General features: G+C 42.7%; 1 protein-coding gene across 6 annotated transcripts in view; it reads right to left on the bottom strand.

Moving 5' to 3' along the window:
* Window positions 1-18,883, bottom strand: part of ARHGAP26 (Rho GTPase activating protein 26) — a 302,495-nt gene that overhangs the window by 59,824 nt on the left and 223,788 nt on the right. For 5 of the 6 annotated variants that reach the window (XR_005583882.1, XM_039485733.1, XM_039485732.1 and 2 more), the window contains exon 19: window positions 7,492-7,633. Coding sequence is in view for 5 of the 6 variants with exons in the window: in XM_039485733.1 (XP_039341667.1) it covers window positions 7,492-7,633 (142 nt within the window). In the remaining variant the exon portion in view is untranslated. Of the gene's footprint in view, window positions 1-7,491; window positions 7,634-10,130; window positions 10,174-18,883 lie in introns of all 6 variants that reach the window. The other variant, XM_039485735.1, reaches the window with a different exon arrangement.

The raw sequence follows: 18,883 nt of genomic DNA, 5'->3' as shown, positions 1-18,883 counted from the left end.
GAGTCGGGGCAATTGTAATAATCTGAACACCCTTTCAAAGCACAGGATTGCCAAAGGTGTTCTAGAGTAGGCCAGCCTGGGTATGGGGAGAGCCAAATGTGTAGCCTTGCAACCAAACCGGGCACACAAGAGATGGACCCAGATCAAGGTTTGAATTTCTCCAAGGTTTACATTTGTTTGAATTGAGGGTTCCTCTCTCTCTCTCTCTTTGGGTGTGAGCAAGTACTTTTAGAAAATTCAGATTAATTTGAGTTTAACAATATTTTGCAAGTGAATTTAATACTCATGAAAGAGACTAGAAGCCCTCCTGGGGAAACTGTGCGGTTAGGCATCTTCTACACAGCTCACTACAGAAGGGATGTGGACAAATTGAAGAGAGTCCAGTGGAGGGCAATGAAAATGATTAGGGGGCTGGGGCACATGACTTACAAGGAGAGGCTGAGGGAATTGGGCTTGTTTAGTCTGCAGAAGAGAAGAGTGAGGGGGCATTTGAGAGCAGCCTTCAACTACCTGAAAGGGGTTTCCAAAGAGGATGGAGCTAGGCTGGGTTCATTGGTGGCAGATGACAGAACAAGAAGCAATGGTCTCAAGTTGCAGTGGGGGAGGTCTAGGTTGGATATTAGGAAAAACTATTTCACTAGGAGGGTGGTGAAGCACTGGAATGGGTTACCTTGGGAGGTGGGGGAATCTCCATCCTTAGAGGTTTTTAAGGTCAGGCTTGACTAAGCCCTGGCTGGAATGATTTAGTTGTGGTTGGTCCTGCTTTGAGCAGGGGGTTGGACTAGATGACCTCCTGAGGTCTCTTCCAACCCAAATGTTCTATAATTCTACGAACGCACTTCAATTCTGACCTGTAACCAAGACTGCAAACGATGCTGAGCTCTGATTTTGTGATGTGGACCTTCGGCAAGTTATTTAACCTCTCCAGGTCCACCTTTACCCATCCACAAAATGGGGATAATACTTTGGCAAAGCACTGTGTGCACATGCAGCACCTTTCACCAGAATATCTCAAGTATCATCATTGCTATGTTTTCACTTCTGCATTTCCTTTGGTCTCCAATTGTTGAGTCATATTGCCTTTGTTTTTCAGTAGTAATTTTACCCTGCTGGCTTTGGTGGAGCTACTCTGGATTTACACTGGCATAACAGAGCATAACAGAATGCAGGCCTTATGACATTAATGCAAGACTCCTAAGGATCTGAGACTTAACAGATAGCAAGCCAGCAATGGTACAGCTGCACTGGTGGGTGTAACGCCAACATCACTGCTAACAGTAGGAGGTGCTCACGATAGGCAGATTTCAGAGTGATAAAATCCACCCTGTATACACTAGCAGCAGCTGCACCATTGCTTGCTGTTACTAGAATACAAATACTATTTTTCTAGCATAGATGGATACTTTATAGGAATTTAAAGATGAATGAAATATTATGCAGGCATTGTAGAGAAGATGGGGGCGGTGTGATAAATTAGAGGGAGAAGTAGCACCAGGGCGGAGTGCGCCAATCCTTAAGGGCCTTTTGTGGCTGTTCCTAAACGGTCTCTACAATGTTCTAATATTCTTCGTCAGATCCACTTAGTGCAGTCACTGTATATTCCCAGTGTCTGGACAAGTTTGGGTTTGGGATGATAGTGAGCTAAAACTGCATCTGGATAGGAATATGGTGATGGTAAAGAAGCAACTGGAGATGGAGTTGGTGACAGATGTCCTTACAGTTCACGGGCTTACCCGTTCAACTGAAACTTTGGTTTACAAGCTCAGGCTGATATCAAGAACATAAGAATGGCCATACTGGGTCAGAACAAAGGTCCATCTAGCCCAGTATCCTGTCTTCTGACAGTGGCTAATGCCAAGTGCTCCAGAGGGAATGAACAGAACAGGTAATCAGCAAGTGATCCATCCCCTGTTGCCCATACCCAGCTTTTCTGGCAAAAAGAAGATATTAAATCGTCAGCTAATACTCTATGTCTTAAAAGCAGTAATGCACAAGAATGTTTTTCTCCATCTTCACTAGGCAAGGTGACTGACATTTTCTTTCAGATGTGGCTGTCACTTCAGTTAGCTATGCCTGGATTAGCTTCACACTGGAATACATTTTATTCTGCATGGGACTACCCTTGAAAACTACCAGGAAACTTCAGCTAGAGCAAAATACCTGCCTGCTTAATGAAAAGTGAAGCATATTACACATGCACTTCATAGATTGCGTTGGCTTCATGTCAAGGTTTGATTTTGATCAATAAAAGCCCTCCATGGGTTGGATCCTGCCTTCCATCCTGGTGTTATGATCACCTGAAATGTTCCAGATAACAATTCCTAAACTTTGTATGTCTGGGCAGCGAGTGTTCACCAGAGGATCTTCAGTTCCTGAATTCTCTCCTTACCTCCTCCACAACCCCTTGGTCTGACCGTCTGTTGACTTGCAGAGCACACTGCACGGCACATGTTGTTTCCTCAAGCATTCCTTGAATGGGCAGAATCTTAATCTTTTGTGGAGTGGAAAGTTTTTCAGTTTACTGGTGACATGGTCAATTTGGATTTATTTCTGTATGTGTTTAAATGTTTAATGTTTATGCTTCTGAGAGGTGCACTATATACGCTGACAGCAAACATTATAGAGGGCTGAGGAATCCTTGCCTGGAGGACAAACAGCACCTCTTCGTGTTTTCTTTTTAAAGATTATTCTGTAGGTTTAAAATGGGGTCTGGTTTCATTCTTGTAAATACAGCATCATAAAAATGGTACAGTTATTAGAAAACTAGCCCTATCCATGTGAGGGTTGCATGCTATGCCTTTCAGAAAAGCAACTTCTGGAATACAACCACTTTTTACAATTTTGCTGTATTATTAGTTATTATTGGGCTATATAAATGTAGTGCCTAGAGGCCTCAGCTGAGATTTGGACTCCTGTGCTAATCACAGTGCAAACACACAGGAAAAACAGCCCCTACATCGAAGTGTCCACAGTCTAAATAAACAGGACAGAGAAAGGATGAAAAGGGTTAACAAAGGCACAGAGAGATTCATAGATGTCAAGGCCAGAATAAACCATCAGATCATCTCACCTGACCTCCTGGATATCACAGACCAATTAAAGCAAAGTGATGTGACTTGCCCAAGGTCACAGAACTGGTTGTGACAGAACTGGGAATAGAACCGAGGCTTCCTGACTTCCAATCCAGTGCCCTTTCCACTAAATCACACTGTGTTCCCGGGCTGTTGTAACTAACCAATTTAATACAACTAGGAAAGGACAAATGCCACAGGGATCCTGACACCCAATCTTTTTTGCAGAAGCCACTGGCAATGCAGTTTGAGCATAGAGTCATTGGCTATCATTATGAGAAACCTCCGGTAGTTCTATCCACCTGTCATCCCCCCTGTTCTTTGCCATTCTGGAAACTAGGAGCCATTTTCTGTTCTCACCTACACTAAATAGAGACAAATTCTATTGTCATTAATGAAATAGGTAAATGTCCTTATGTGTATTGTATGAAAGATGTGTCTGGGTATGGAGGAGTAGACTGGTCAGTAGTTATAGACAACTTAAAGCATCACTTTGGTATAGATCTCAGCATAGCAGGAAGGAAATGAGGATGGATGAGACAAGAGAGGGCATGGCGATGAGTATAGAGGGAGCTTATACCGTGGCTTTGTCTTCAGCGCCATTAGTTCCCATTAAGGGTATGTTTAAATGTTGAACTGAGAGCGTGATTCCAGCTCGAGTAGACACACTTGTGCTAGCTCTCATTGAGTGAACCCACTAAAAAATAGAACATAGCTGCAGCAGCAAGAGTGGCTAACTGCCCTGAGTACTTACCTAACATCTCCGAGGGAAACGCTCTCAGGGGGCTAGCCCTGTCACTCGTGCTGCCGTGACTGCACTATTTTTAGCATTTTAGCTTGATGATGGCTCACATGAATATGTCTCCTCGAGTGGGGAATCACATCCCCAGCTCAAAAGCATAGACATACCCGACAAGAGGTAATGTAATGATGTGATTGCAAGAGGTTTCTGAAATTCAGTCAGGCTGGCTGGGGGAAGGAGGGAGGGAACTCTTTGTAATGAAAGGGGTCATGCACAGAAGAGAGGACAGAAGTGAGAAATTGGTGTGACTGCTCCATTCCGGTGACATTAGGAGAACACTGAACTGATTTAAAAACAGGCTGGCCAAAGTCACACCAGATTGTAGCATTATTTTATCTAGGGTATTTTTATTTTTAAAAAAATGTAATCTCCCTCCAGAGTAGATCTGGAAAGGCCTGTATTTCATTATGTTCTGTACCTGGACCTAACTGAACTGATACGATGGCAGGCAGTGAGGAGTCTAGATTTCTGAGTTAGCAGATCACCATCTCCATCAAGCAGCTTGTTATTTTCATGCACTCTCTGCCCGAGGCTAACCTGTGAAAATAAGGTTCTTGAACCTATCAAAACTGTGTCAACTGCCTGGATAATTTCAAAGGGGACTACCAGTATGTATTAAATTGAAATCATTCCCAGCCAAGGGAGCTGAGAATGTTTCATCTGAGGAAGTTGGGAGATAAGTTGTTTTTGGTGTTTTTAAATTCTTTCCCCTGTTTTAAAAGGCCAAAACTCTATTTTGAACACTTAAACAGTGTAAGTTAAGGTTTCTTCATTGTGACAATTTAGTTGGCCAGATATCTCGAAAAACGAAACAATAAATAGCGTAGAACAAATTCCTTTCTGTTATACTTTCTGTTATAAAGTGCCTGTCTGATTCAGAGGGCACTTGGAGAGTCATATCTGAAAAAGTTCTAGTTCTGGATTGCTGGATAACGAACTGTACAGTAGCTTAGTCACGGCATGCCCAGAGGTTATGATAACATGCACTTGTGTTGAGCAGGCTTTCCTTCTGTCTGCAGCACTCCTTGAACAGCCCATAACAGACAGCTAAGATTTTGTTCCAGCTCCCCCAGATAATAAAGCTTCCATTAATAAATCACATGCACAAGTTCTCTTTTCAAGTTCCCACATAAAATACCCTCTGGCAATGAAAAAACACTGAAATGCAGCCCACACGTAAGGGAGGTTTGAATCTTGTGTTTTCTGCAATCGTCTCCCTCATTTTTTTTTTAAAAACCGCTTCAGATTAAACTCTTCAGCCAGTCTCATTTCATGCCTTTTCTGTCCAAGAGCAAATAATACATCACCAAGCCTGATTTCACACTGCTTTAGCCAGAATCCTTTGCAATCTATGATAAAAAAAGAATTGCAAACAAAGATTCAGTTGAGTCTTTCCTAAATCTCCAGCTTCTTCTGGTCATGCTTCCAGTAATTTTCTGCTTTTGTAGAAGTCAGTGCAATGACTGTTGGATGAGAACTGGTCTCAGGGTACTATGATACAGGTTATCCACAAACAGCATTCAAATGATGAGAGAAGTGCCTTATTATAGCAAAATAAAAGAACAAGATGCTCGGACATTATCTATAAAGTGGGGGGAAATGGTAAGGAATGAAATGTGATACCAAAACAGGTTTCTCTTATTTTAAATCCATGTACTCTACTTCTGGTTCAAATGCAGCCCAAGTCAATAGCAAGCAAAGGTTCACAGATTCATAGATTTTTAAAGCCAGAAGATACCATTATAATAATCTAATCTGCATAACATAGGCCAAAGAGCTTCACCCTGTAACTTCTGAATTAAGCGTAAGAGTTTGTGGCTGAATTAGAGCATATGTTTTAGACAGACATCTGATTTTGATTTTAAATGTTTTGTGTGACAGAAAATTCACTACATCCTTTAAAAAGAACAGGAGTACTTGTGGCACTTTAGAGACTAACAAATTTATTTGAGCGTAAGCTTTCGTGGGCTACAGCCCACTTCGTCGGATGCATGCAGTGCATCCTTTAAGTTTTTCCAGTGGTTAAACTGGCCTCAATGTCAAAAATTTGCATCTCATTCCCATTTTTAAATTGCTTAGCTCTTCAATTTCCAGCCATTACCTCTTCTTATGCCTTTATCTCTTGATTAAAGAGCCCTCTCCAATTAAAGATATTACTTATAGATCATGATCACCTTATCTCCTCTTCTTTTCGATGAGCTAAATAGACCGAGTTCCTTAAGTATCTCAGTATTCAAATCATTCTTGATCCTCTTCTCTGAACCATCTCCACTTTTTCCAACATCTGTTTTGAAGTGTGGTCACTAGAAAATGGAAGGCTGTTCAGTGCTCTTAGCCCATTTTCCAACAGATGGTTGACCACATTAAAAAACAATCCACAGATGTTACCGGCATTAGCTGTGCTGATGGAGGTGAAAGTTGAGTTGCCAAGGTCTGAATGAGCCATGGAGGCAGAATCAACCACTTGGTGATCCTTCAGCAAACTCTGACATTTTGAGTGAGCTGAACCTGTTCTGTGAACAGAGGACTATCAGCCTAACATTTTTAACAGACATTTAAAAAAAAATAGGGAAAGGGGTTCTCAACCCATCTTCATTTTATTCATTGGGTCTTTAGAACTAGGGACGCTAATGCAAAGCAACATGGCTGCTCACACGTTAGAAACCAGCAACACACAGCTTCATTCCAAATAAAACAAACATTCTTCTAGCAGCTCTATTCCTTTAAGGATTATGGGCCAGATCCTTGACCACTACTAAGGCAAAGCAGCCAGAAAGCTACCCAAATATGGCATTTGAGGATTCCCTTGGCACAGGGGGAAACTCATGTAGTGTAAAGCCAACATAATTATGCTACTCTTTCTCTTCCACCTTGGGTACATGGGGGCATGTCAGGCAAGGAGATTGGTGTACCTGGGTTCTGCTGCCCAGGGATCACAGAACTGTCCCTATTGGATCATTTGTGCCAGTGGAGCAGACCTTAGGCTAAATTACATGAAGGACATTTGGCATGTGGACAGGGACTTTCAGAGCCTTAGATGAAAGAGTTAAATACTAAATAGTAGTAATAGTAATGGACTGATGGTATAGGAGATTTTTAAACTGAGGTGGGACATATTCCTATGAGGGATGTAAAACCCGATGGTTGAAATTTCTGTTTCTTTAAAAGGAAAAAATCTATTGATGTCCAAAAGCATCTCTCTGAAGGTTGAACTGGGTGGTTGTCCTTGCTGCAAATATTCTGCTCCGAGTTAACTAATATATACCAAGCAGCCAATAGAGGATAGTATGGAGGGTTATGGAAGACATGAGAATGAGAGAGTGTAAAACTAAATGAGATGGGGAAGGGATATCAACTTTCTACACTATTTTTATGCAGCCTAATTTCAAGCCCTTGGGGTAAGAGCTCGGGGGCTAGATAAGCGTTCTCTCTCTCTATTAATATGATGTTTTAGAAGCATACTATAGGATAAGTATCATTCCTACTGAAGTTAATGAGCGAGCATCGTATCCTGTGGTGTGAGAACTGAGCCCCATCAGTCATGATAAGAAACCTTCTGAGTAGATAACAGTACAGCATTGTAACACAACTCACTGCCTCTAGGATTGACATACTTACGGTTTTCATTGGCCTGTGCCGTGTGGAAGAGTGTTAATGGTCTCTCACTGCAGGAAGGAGGCTTTGAATCAGTATTCTTCTTATGAGATAGTAGCAGCAGCTGCGAGTTTGGTGGTAGCGTCTCCGGTACAGTGTTAAATATCTATAAATAAAAGGATGGGGGGGTTGGTGGGCTTGTTTTTCTTTCCTTTCTTTTTTTTTTTTTTTTTTAAAGAAAGGTCAAGTGTTGCTATGAAACAGGGGATGGAGGGGAACTCAGTTATTAGCACAGAGTCACAATAATTAAAGAAACAGCCTTTGAAAGTCAACTGTTTGACAGATCACCTTTTCAGGGCACAGACAGTGTCATGTTGAATTCCACCCCCATCCCCATTGCACTCCACTTTCCTCTACTCCTCACCAAAGCTTTTCTTGCTGATTAGTAAAACATGAGTAAATCTCATAGCCTCAAACCCTTCCCGCTTAGAAGGCTGGCTTAGGCTTAGCAGCTGGCTGTAAAAGTTGACATACAGAAAGTAAAAATAAATAGATATCTATATATTTAAATCTACATGCTGTGCAGCTGCTCCCCATAGGCGGGCAGTTCACAGGGTCTAGTGAAGCCAACCAGCTTGTGAATTTCTGGTAACTCCCATGCACAGCTGTCTGAAAACTAAGTTATCAATTTTTTCCTAAAGGGAATGGAATTTTTAAATGGGATGAACTGAAACAGCAGCATTGTGGGAGCTATTTGTTTCTTTTCTTTAACCCAGGGTACAAACAGCACTGGTGATTCCTCAAGGCTACTCTTTCAAGGACTCACCTAGTAAGACTGCATTAAACACACACTTTGGTGCCATTTTCTGCTCTAGCCCTTTGGGTCCCAATTCTTCAAAGGCAGTAGCTGCACTGGGAAGTAATACTGCCCAACACCAGGACTATGGAAAATGTTATTTCAAAAACTCCTCACTCCCACTCCTCCATGAATCCAAGTCACTCAGCCGGGACACAACTATAATAGTGCTTTCAGATGTATCCAATCCCCTGTATAAAAGCTAAAAAATTCTGGCTGCCAACTAGTATAAATAGCTGCCAGAAATTCATTGCTTTATTGTTTTGTGACAAAAAAAACCTCCACACTAATTTTTAAAAATAAATGCAAAAACACAGAAGCCGTAATCAGCTGTTTTAATGTCACATCTCTCCTGAAGGTATCAAAAAGCAGCGTCAGTGGTAAATGTTTCACTTAGGGTCCTTTAAGAAGTGGTATTTAAATTATTCTAATTAACTGTGAACCCAACAGTACGTAGACCTTGCTGAAGATCTGTCCTAGTCAATCTAAGTCTTGACCAATACTAATACTTGGGCTACACGATTGCCAGGGTGATTGTTGCACTTTATGTCCATTAAAATTCAGGTGGCCTGATAATTTAACTCAACCTGCTGAAATTTTATACACTTCACTCTGAGGATGGCACATATTTGGCTCTTTAAAAAAGCTGATCTCCATTTTCTACTGCAACTTTTTCCAGGGGAAACCAACCAACAGCAGCTTACCTGTGTGAATAATCAAGCCTTCTACATCACACAGCTGACAGCACATCAACCAGATTTCCTATCTGTAAATACTGCTCAAGCAGAGCTTCTATATACTAGGCCAGCGTTTGTCAAACTGGGGTCCGCGAGGGTACTTCAGGGGGTCCACAGGCCCTGCTGATCAACTCCTCCCCCTCCCTCCCAGTGCCTCCTGCATGACGGGGAACAGTTGTTTAGTGGGGTGCAGGAGGCACTGGGAGGGAGGGGGAGAAGTGGGAATGGAGTGTGCTCAGGGGTGGGGGTGGGGAAGAGGCGGGGCAGGGGCGGGAAGAGGTGTGGCCTTGGGCGAAGGGGTGGAGTGTGAGCGGGACCTGGGGCTGAGTGGGGGGACCCGTGAAAAATTTTAAATCAAAATGGGGGTCCTGGGGTTGCTAAAGTTTGAGAACCACTGTACTAGGCCAATGTTTTTCAAACTGTGGGTCGTGGCATGTCAGGCACTGGGTCGCTCTGGTCAGCACTGCCTACTTGGACATTAAAAGACCCACTGACAGTGCTGCCCAGCTAAGGCAGTCTAGTGCCTACCTTTTCCGACACTGTGGTGTGCCCCGCAAGCGGCCAGCAGCGGGTCCAGCTTCTAGGCAAGGGGGCCATGGGGCTCCATGCGCTTCCCCCGCACCGAGCACCAGCTATGCACTCCCATTGGCTGGTTGTCAGCCAATGGGAATTGGAGGGGGTGTGCCTCCAGGCAAGAGTTGTGCGCCTCCGCCTAGGAGCCGGACCTGCTGCTGGCTGCTTCCAGGGCACAGCCTGGTCTGCGGTGCACCCCAGCTGTGCCACTGACTGGGAGCCGCCAGAGGTAAGTCCGTGCCCCAATCCCCTGCCCCAGCCCTAAGCCCCCCAAAACCTGGAACCCCTTCCTGCACCCCAAACCCCTCATCCCTGGCCCCACCCCAGACCCTGCACCCCATCCCAGAGCCCTGAGCCCCTCCCACACCCCAAACCCCTCATCCCCAGCTCCGTTGGGCATCAACAATTTTCTTCAACTGGGTCCCCAGAAAAAAGTTTGAAAACTACTGTACTAGGCTACATACTGTGTAAAGGAACAGGAAGTGGTGATTACTCACTTTGCAAAAATTCTTTTCATATTCAGGGCCAGCGATGAAGACCCTGATAAACAAAAAGCTGCCTGTGAGTGTAAGTTGCTGGACACACTGCAAGACAGAACGTGTATTCCTACCTGAATGCTCCTTTTCAAGATCTACATATCTAACTCACACATTCATTCACACAGTTTTGCTTTATGTATCAGCTGAAGGAGTGCCAAGCCACAATTGCTCTCACAAGTAGCTTGGTCCATTTCACATGCTACTCTTGCTCCCTAGGAGTGACCAACAACCAATGGCTGCCCTGGGTATCTGATACACATCCCTTTCTCCTTGTGACTAACTCATCCGGTACAGGGGGTGGACCACCTAAGCAGGGCCGGCTCTAGGTTTTTTGCCACCCCAAGCAAAAAATTGGCCGTCCCAAGCTCCAAGAGTACAACTGCCCAAGACACACAGACATACACAGACACACACAAAAGAATGGCCAGAATGCCCCCTCCGGGAATTGTGCTGCCCCAAGCACGTGCTTGCTTTGCTGGTGCCTAGAGCCAGTCCTGCACCTAAGATTCAGACACATTTGCTTTTTCAGTCTAGGTTTCTTAAAGCTTCCCATTCAATTCAACGAGAAAAAATTATTACAACACTGGTATAACTTGTCATACCAAAACGGAAGACTGACACTTGAAGTAGGATCCACCAAAGCTCCCACTTTCTTGTATTCTAGGTCACCTGACCCAGGAGACAAGAGATGTGTTACAAGATGCTAGTCCCCAACTCTGCTCCATTAGGGATTTTTATCTACTGAAATGGTAGGACTAATGACTAGCCTTGCCCATACAGGAATTCCTTAATCAGAATAAATGTTTAACTTCCTTTCTTTTGCTCCTGTATTTAGATCTCCCATTGATACAACACTCTGCATGGAAGTTGCACTAATAAAAACCCCAAACAAAAAAGAAAAATAAAAACATTATTTTCTAATTGGATTGTGTGTTATTGTTTCTCACAGAGAGTTGAAAATTAACTTCCAACAAAAAAACAAAACAGAAAAACCAGTCACATGCTTTAAAGCAAATATGTATGTAACTTCTAACTAAATAAGGCTCAACCGAGACCGTGTGGTTTTAATTTTGTTGGAACCCATTATAAACCAATTTAATTAAACCTATAAGCGTAGCATCTCATCCATGATAATCTTCCATAATTTTGCCTTGCAGTTAAAAAATTTTAATTGATCCTAATGTTCGCACAATGGGTGATATCACATAATCACTGAGTCTTGTGCTCATAAATTCAGTGATGCAATTTTGCAGAACTGGAGATCACTTTGCGCAAAAGAGGCTACACATTTTCAGCTGCTATATCAACTTTATCATTGTTTCCATCTAATCTACCCTTTGCAGATTGCTAAATACTTATTTACAGAGTGACATGTATCTGGTTTTGTAGCCTACACTCCATTCACTGAGGTCACTTCTGTCATACAAGGTTCAGAAAATACCCTCCCCAATGGTCTTTCTGCTTTTTATAAGCTTCTTTTATTAAACCAAAAGTTTTTATAACACCATTCTCTCCCCCACCCCTCGTATTTTCCGTGGTGTACCAACTCCAAAAATTAAAAGTGTTGCTGGCCCTGCAAAAGTCCATATTTTAGCAGATCAAGACAGTCATTTTATAGACAATTTGCAGCCCTGGATAACAGCAGGATAATAGCATGTTGAACTGCTGTTAATGATCACAGCTCGATCATGTGGTTCTGTGTGCTTAATTTACTCAGCACAGTGGGAGCAAGACGACAACCTTCACGTGGTGCTTTGTTAAGTGCCGGCGTTTTTTGTGCGCTGTGTTTTGTGCAAATCCACCAACATTTCAGTGTCATCAATTGGCCACTGGATGTCATTTTACCAACCTCCCGGTGAACATAGCAATGATTATACTTCCTCAAACTGCCCTTTCCACGATAAAAAAAGAACGGTTGGGCCAGTCCTCCGAATATACCAATTTAATGTAGAAGGGATGTCCAGGGAAAAAGCACATTACCTCTCGAGGACCCTCAAAAACCATCACATTGACATTCTGGCCCTCCAAGAAACACACTTGAAAGAAGATAAAGCTGCCAGACATAAAATCTATGGCTATACTAAAATAGCTGCTGTCAACTATCTAAAACATGGGCTAGCAGCGTACATGAGAAATGGATTAGAGGATGTGGAAATTTTGGAAGAATCATCGACCAGAGGAAGAGAGATCAACATGGTTAGAATTAGGGACATCATTATAGTAAACAATACAAGCCACCTAACATCATGTGGCCTGATCCCATCTTATCTTCCTTTCCTCATCCGGCCATCTACATACGTGACTTTAACAGCCATCACAAAGACTGGGGATACCGCTCAAATGACACAGCCGGGGAGCAGATCACAGAATGGGCCTTCCTTAAAACCTCCACCTGCTCTATGATCTGAAGTAATCTGGATCTTTTCAGTCTGGGAGGTGGACAACGGATCACAACCCTGACCTGAGTTTTGTGACCCGTAATAGTGCAGGTGTCCCACTGGCCACAACAAGAACCATCCTGAGCCACTTCCCTCATAGTCAACATTGCCCAATCAACCTCCAGAATGGCCAGGAAGTGCCTCTTCTGCAGTCTGTGTCAAAGCCACGTTGGAATTTCCACAAGGTTGATTAACCTGCCTACACTTCAGAAACAGAATCTCAGGTCCCATGGCTCAAACCCGATACCTTTGGTCGTCTTACAAACATCCTAACATCGACCACTAAGGCCTGGTCTACACTACGGGGGGGAGGGGGGAGTCGAACTAAGGTACGTGACTTAGTTCGAATTTCCTACTTGTCCAGACGCCGCGGGATCGAACTCCGCGGCTCCCCCGTCGACTCCGCCACTGCCATTCGTGGTGGTGGAGTTCCGGAGTCAACGGGAGCGCGTTTGGAGTTCGAACTATTGCATCTAGATTAGACGCGATAGTTCGAACTCCGAGAAGTCGAACTCTCCGCGTCGACCCGGCGGGTAAGTATGGACCTACCCTAAGAAATGCATCCCGTGTGGGTCACCACAAGGCTTTCACCTCATGCTGAACAAAAGAATACGACTCTCTCCTGAGGGAATATGAAAAGAGCGGTAACCCAGATAAAGCCACTGTGCTGCTTGAGTCCTTGAATTCGGTGTGCCTAGAAAGGTGGAAAGAGACCATTTAAAGCCTTGATTTCACGCATTTGAGCCGTAAGGCATGGACTCTTTTGCAGCAACTTGGAGGATCCCAGCCAGTAACACAATGCTCAGCAAAAGTGACAGCAAATGCTGTTACGTCTCATCTTCTTTTTAACAGCAAGGTGCCCACAGCCAAGATTACACGCCAGGAGATGCAGCAGGAACTCTGCAGAAACCTTCAACAATGCCCGGAGGAATCCCCACTCTCTTCCCCATATTCTGTTAAGGAGATCAATGCTGCGAAACCAAAAGCCAGAAAGCTGCAGAGGTCGATGGCATTCATCCAGAGTTTCTCAAGAATCTGTGGAGACGGGAACGGGAATGTCTGGCGGCGCCAACAAGCTGGCGACAGGCAACAGTGGTTGCTCTACTGAAGCCTGGGAAACTCCAAGAGGACGCAGTCAGCTACCTCTGAAGACCTCTATTCTGAAGACTGGAGAAGACAAGGAGGAGAGCTTTGCTAAGGCTGCTCTTTCAAATTCTAAGGGTATTGGGCCTATTGAGATAAAATCGATGACAGAGGGGGAAACCATCTGGCACAGTAGCACGGATATTGAAATCCAGTATCTATGTCGCCTTTGAGAATCATGTAGCATTGAAGGTAGAAGTAGTTGCTTACAATGGACAAGAGAGGAGTCAATAAATAGCTAAATTTAAGAAAGTGCTGATGTCTGTTTCCGGCTCCTTTTCAGGCCATGAAGAAATGAAGGACTAGAAGGTAAATAAATAATTTACTCCATGTTTGACTTTGACATTTTTTAAATTGCTACAGGTCTTTAACAGAAAATGTGGAGACAGCCCTGCTGCTGGACTCAAACAGGGGACTCCACTTCCCAAAGCTGAGATTAATCCTTACGTAAAAGTGTTTAAACGTAGCACTCACTCAAAATCCATTCTCCACACAGTAAACCTGTGTTTTATTATTCACACATAAAGGCTCCAATTAACATACAGAGAAGCAGTTTAAGAGCTAAAGCAAGGGACTAGCTGCCAGGATTAGCAAATTATAATCATAGCTCTGCCGCTGTGTCTCTTTGGGTATATCTACACTGCAACTGGGAGGTTTGATTGTAGCAGCATGTGTAGACATACCCAAGCTAGCTTTAATCTAGTATGAACAACTGTGAAGCTACAGCAGCAGGCAGAATGTTATAGATCAAACATCTTTGATCCAGCTCAGAGAGGGAATGTAGTGACGGGGCCAAGGGCCACTGAGAGAGCTCCCACTGCAAGGGATGACAATCTGGTGACTAACCCCACAGCAAGAGTCTGTCATTTTTTTTAAAGCTGTGCACTGCATAATAGTGACTGAGTGCCACTTTTTTTATTTTATACACCATTTTATTCAGGGTTTATCTTAGATATAAGGGGTTATGAACATCCATCATCTGCAACATCTACAACTTCAGTCATCTACTGGTACCACCAGCTGTGCCGCAACTAAACGTACGCCAGACAGTAAATTACCTATATTAAAAAAAAAAAAAAGACAACTTCATCATCCAGTAAAAACATGGATGAGTTCGTAATCAGGACCAACAAATGCCAGCAAGACTCCACAGATTACAAGATTGCTCGGTTCATCATTTATGCAACAAATTCTCCTTTTCATCTTGTTCAGAACAAATAGTTAATTAAGTGGTTCAATTATTACAATCAGGCTACACTCCAAGCAGCAGAGCAAACACTCCTTGAAGGTTGCTGGATACAGTGTCTGAGAAGGAAACTGAACTGTCTGCAACAAATATTGGTGTGAAATTTGTTAATCTGAGTCTTGATGGGTGGACCAATGTACAAAATGATACAGGAATGTGTGTTTGTGTGACAACAGAAAATGGGGTTGTCTATCTGACAGAAACAACTGATCCATCAGGAGATGCCCATATCGCAGGATACTTAAAAGGAGCAGTAAAAGCTATAACAAACTGTGAACAAAAATTCAAGTATGTAGCTTTGTCACAGTGCTGCAAATGTAGCAAAGATCAGAAGATATCTAAAAGAAGATAATGAAGAGAACCTGAAACATCACATATGTGTGCAGTGCTCATTTGATGCATCTTTCAGACAAAGATTTAAGTACAACTCCAGAAATAAAGGAAAACGTTGCTGAAATTGCAAAATACTTCCGTTAACAACCACTGTGCTTCATCTTCACCAAAGAGAACAGGAGGATCCAAATTAATTTTCCCCTCAGATGCAAGATGGAACTCAGAGACTGATTGTTTTGACCTATTTATTAAGAAATGGCCTATTCTGATAACAATTGGTGAAGAAAATTGTGATAAACCAAATGGAATTATCACAGCCAAAGTAGTCAACATTGGATTAAAGAGAAATATAGAAGATGTGCTGAATATACTGGAACTTATTTCCATAGCCTTGGACAAACTGCAGGAAGATTGCTGCTGTATTGTTGATGCTGCTGAAATTTGGGAAGATCTTCAAGAGACATTGAAGAAAAATATCCAACAATGAAGTTAAACTGCAGGCACTAAAGAAGCTCCACCTCATTTTCATGTTTATATACTCAACCCAAAGCGGTAACGCAGATGCCTAACTGCCAAAGAATATGCTGCTGCTATGACACAGGCATCTAATAATTACTCATCAATCATGCCAATAACAACAAATGGCAAGGCTGGAGGTGAACCATTCAAATAGTGCATGTTTGCTGATGATGTTTTAAAGAAAGTCAAACTACTCAACTGCTAAGCACCTGAAACCAGAGTTTGTTGAAGTGCTAAACCAGCTTTTTGACAGCAGTAGCCTCGTCTGCAGGCACAGAAAGAATATTTTCTTCATTTGGACTAATTCAGTCCAAGCTGAGAAATCAGTTTGGAGCTGAAAAAAGCAGGAAAACTTGTCTCTCTCTTCCAGACTATGAATAAAAATGAGAGCGGGAGGGAGGATGAGATCTACTAGCTTTAAAAGTTTGAAGGACAGCCTAAGTAACTTAGAAGACTGTCTCATTTTCAAGAGACTTAGGTGAGTAGGAACTTACGCTCTAGTCACTTTTTACTTAGGTATATTTGAAATTTTTTTAAATATAATATGCGCCTCTGTGGATTTTATTAAATCCCAGTTACTATCCTAACACAATTTGACACAAATCATGAGCAAAAAGTTAATCATCTAGTAAATAAGCAATATAGCATTTACCATTTCCTAACATATAATGTATAAGTAATAAGAATCTGAAAATATTAAGATATATCCTGCCTTAAATAAATGTAAATATTACAGAATGCCCGCCTTGGTAGCAAAAAAAGATGTACCAAATCTATGCAATATAGTTGCAGTCATGTTACTCCCAGGATATTGCAGAGACAAGGTGGGTGAGGTAGTATCTTTTATTGGACTTGCTGTTTCTCTCATCAACAGAAGTTGGTCCAATAAAAGATATTACCTTGCCCACTTTGTCTCTGTAAAGACTCTAGTTCAGTGGTTCTCAGTCTATTTACCACTGTGGGCTGCATATGCAGCTCTCTATGTGTTATGTGGGTCATATTCACACAATATATATACTACCTGAGGATGTCACATGGGCTGTAGCTATGTGCTGACTGGGCTACAAGCAGCCAGCTGGCCACAGGTTGAGAACCACTGTAAATCAATATGTTTTAATTGTTATATCAACCAATGAAAATGCACCTTTCTTTAGAAAATAACAGAAGTACAAAAGGAAAAGTGGACTAAAATTGCTGATTTAAATCAGTGGTGCCCAACCTCATTACACAGGAGGGCCGCATAAACCTCAGCACAACCCTGTGTGGGCCAAACAGATGCTGCATATTTTAACAAGGTTTAAAGTCACCTGTATTGATTTATATTGTAAGTTCAGCTTGTTTTGTATGTATTGGGGTAGGTTGTTTCTGTGTACAGTATTGTCTATTTACACACTTGTGTAAACTAAAATGATGTAAGCGTGACAAAATGCTAATGGATTGGCCATTAGTATACTGTGTTGAAGCAGGCTGCGGGCCTTATGAAATGCTCTGGTGGGCCGTACACGGCCCACAGTCTGTAGGTTTGGCACCTCTGATTTAAATGGAGGCGTTTAAATCACTCCACATGTGAATCCCCAATGTAAAGCAACTGCAGTAAACATGCAATGGTATCTCCCCTGGGAAGGCTTTTATCAGCTCTCACCAATTAATATTAAGAAATATACTGTAAGGTGACAACTTTAAAGAAGCAAACAACAACATGACAAGGATACTAAGTTTTAAAAAGTTTCTCCCTCAGTACTACTATCTTCCTCCCCTAGAGGATAATTCACAGTGAATCCATGCTAAATGGTGACACTAACCCGTAGTCATGTAGAATGCAACTTCCTTGCATTAGTGGCACAAATGCGATTCATTTTCCAAAGAGTGCCAGTTCGAGGCTTAGCACTTTGAAATCCTCCCAAACAAGCCTTTCCATTGATAGCTTTAGAGATCAGTTGTCACTAATTACATTGTGAAAGATCAATAGTACTAATGAAATGCAAACCTGCCAGACACCCTTCTCCCCCCCACAAAAAAAACCCCAACACTGCACATTATGTTTCTAAAGCCTACAAATGGAAATAGTTTGACAGCTGAAAGATGTGCTGCGTGAGGCTTCCAATTGTTACTGAACAGTCAGGGCCCGGTGGAGTTATCCAGCCTATTAAACCTGGATTTAAAAAGCAAAGTAAATAAATTATCAGCCTTCTGGGCTCGGCTTCATGATCTGCCAACGTTGCGTGCAAAGAGACAGTTAGGACTATTCTTAGATATTGCCTTCCCTTTCCTCTTTCTCACCCACTTGAGGAACTGACCCCTTCATATAGCTTTCAATGTGGTTACCAGTTACCATCATATCCTAAAACTGTGCAGGAGAGGGAGCGGAGGAGGTGACACAGCAACAGTAAGAAAATGCCTTCTCAGTCCTCCTTCCTCCCCAACAGAGTAAAAGAGCTGCAGCAAGAGACAGCAAGGCTGAGCTCTTCAGTGGCTGAGATTGTCAGAAGGGAGAGAGATGCAGGTTTCCACCCAAGAAAGGCAATGGCTGGGGAGCTGGATGCCTGAGAATGGGTGCCTTTGCGGGACCACTGAGGGGAAATACAAGAATTCTGACTGAAATAAGGAGGGATTTTTCTTTTTGTTGGGGGAAAGGCAAAAGAATGGACAGGAAAGCCCATTAGCCGTTAGATACTATGGTGATGAGTGCTCCACAAATACAGAGGATAGTTTGCAAATGCTGTCCTCTCACTGTGAATTGAACCAGGCTGATCTATGAGCAACACCCTCCTTTTTGCCACGTGACAGACGGCAAACATCAGCAGAATTAGTTGCTGCTGGATGGACACAACTGACTCGTGTCTCAGACAGGCGTGTTGTTGCCACAAATTGTTTTTAAACAGGTGATGGGAATATGCTAATTTCACCATCCCTGAATACTAGGAGACAAAAGGAAGCCTAATAGGCAACCAGAGATTAGAATTCTAGTCTAGAAGGATGCAATCAGTCATCTGAAATCTGTCATCGATTCCTTAAAGAGTGCCAGCCGATGG

The sequence above is a fragment of the Mauremys reevesii genome, linkage group 8, assembly GCF_016161935.1.
Source record: "Mauremys reevesii isolate NIE-2019 linkage group 8, ASM1616193v1, whole genome shotgun sequence".
Taxonomy (NCBI): Eukaryota; Metazoa; Chordata; order Testudines; family Geoemydidae; genus Mauremys; species Mauremys reevesii.
This window is presented reverse-complemented; position numbering and strand designations above follow the sequence as displayed.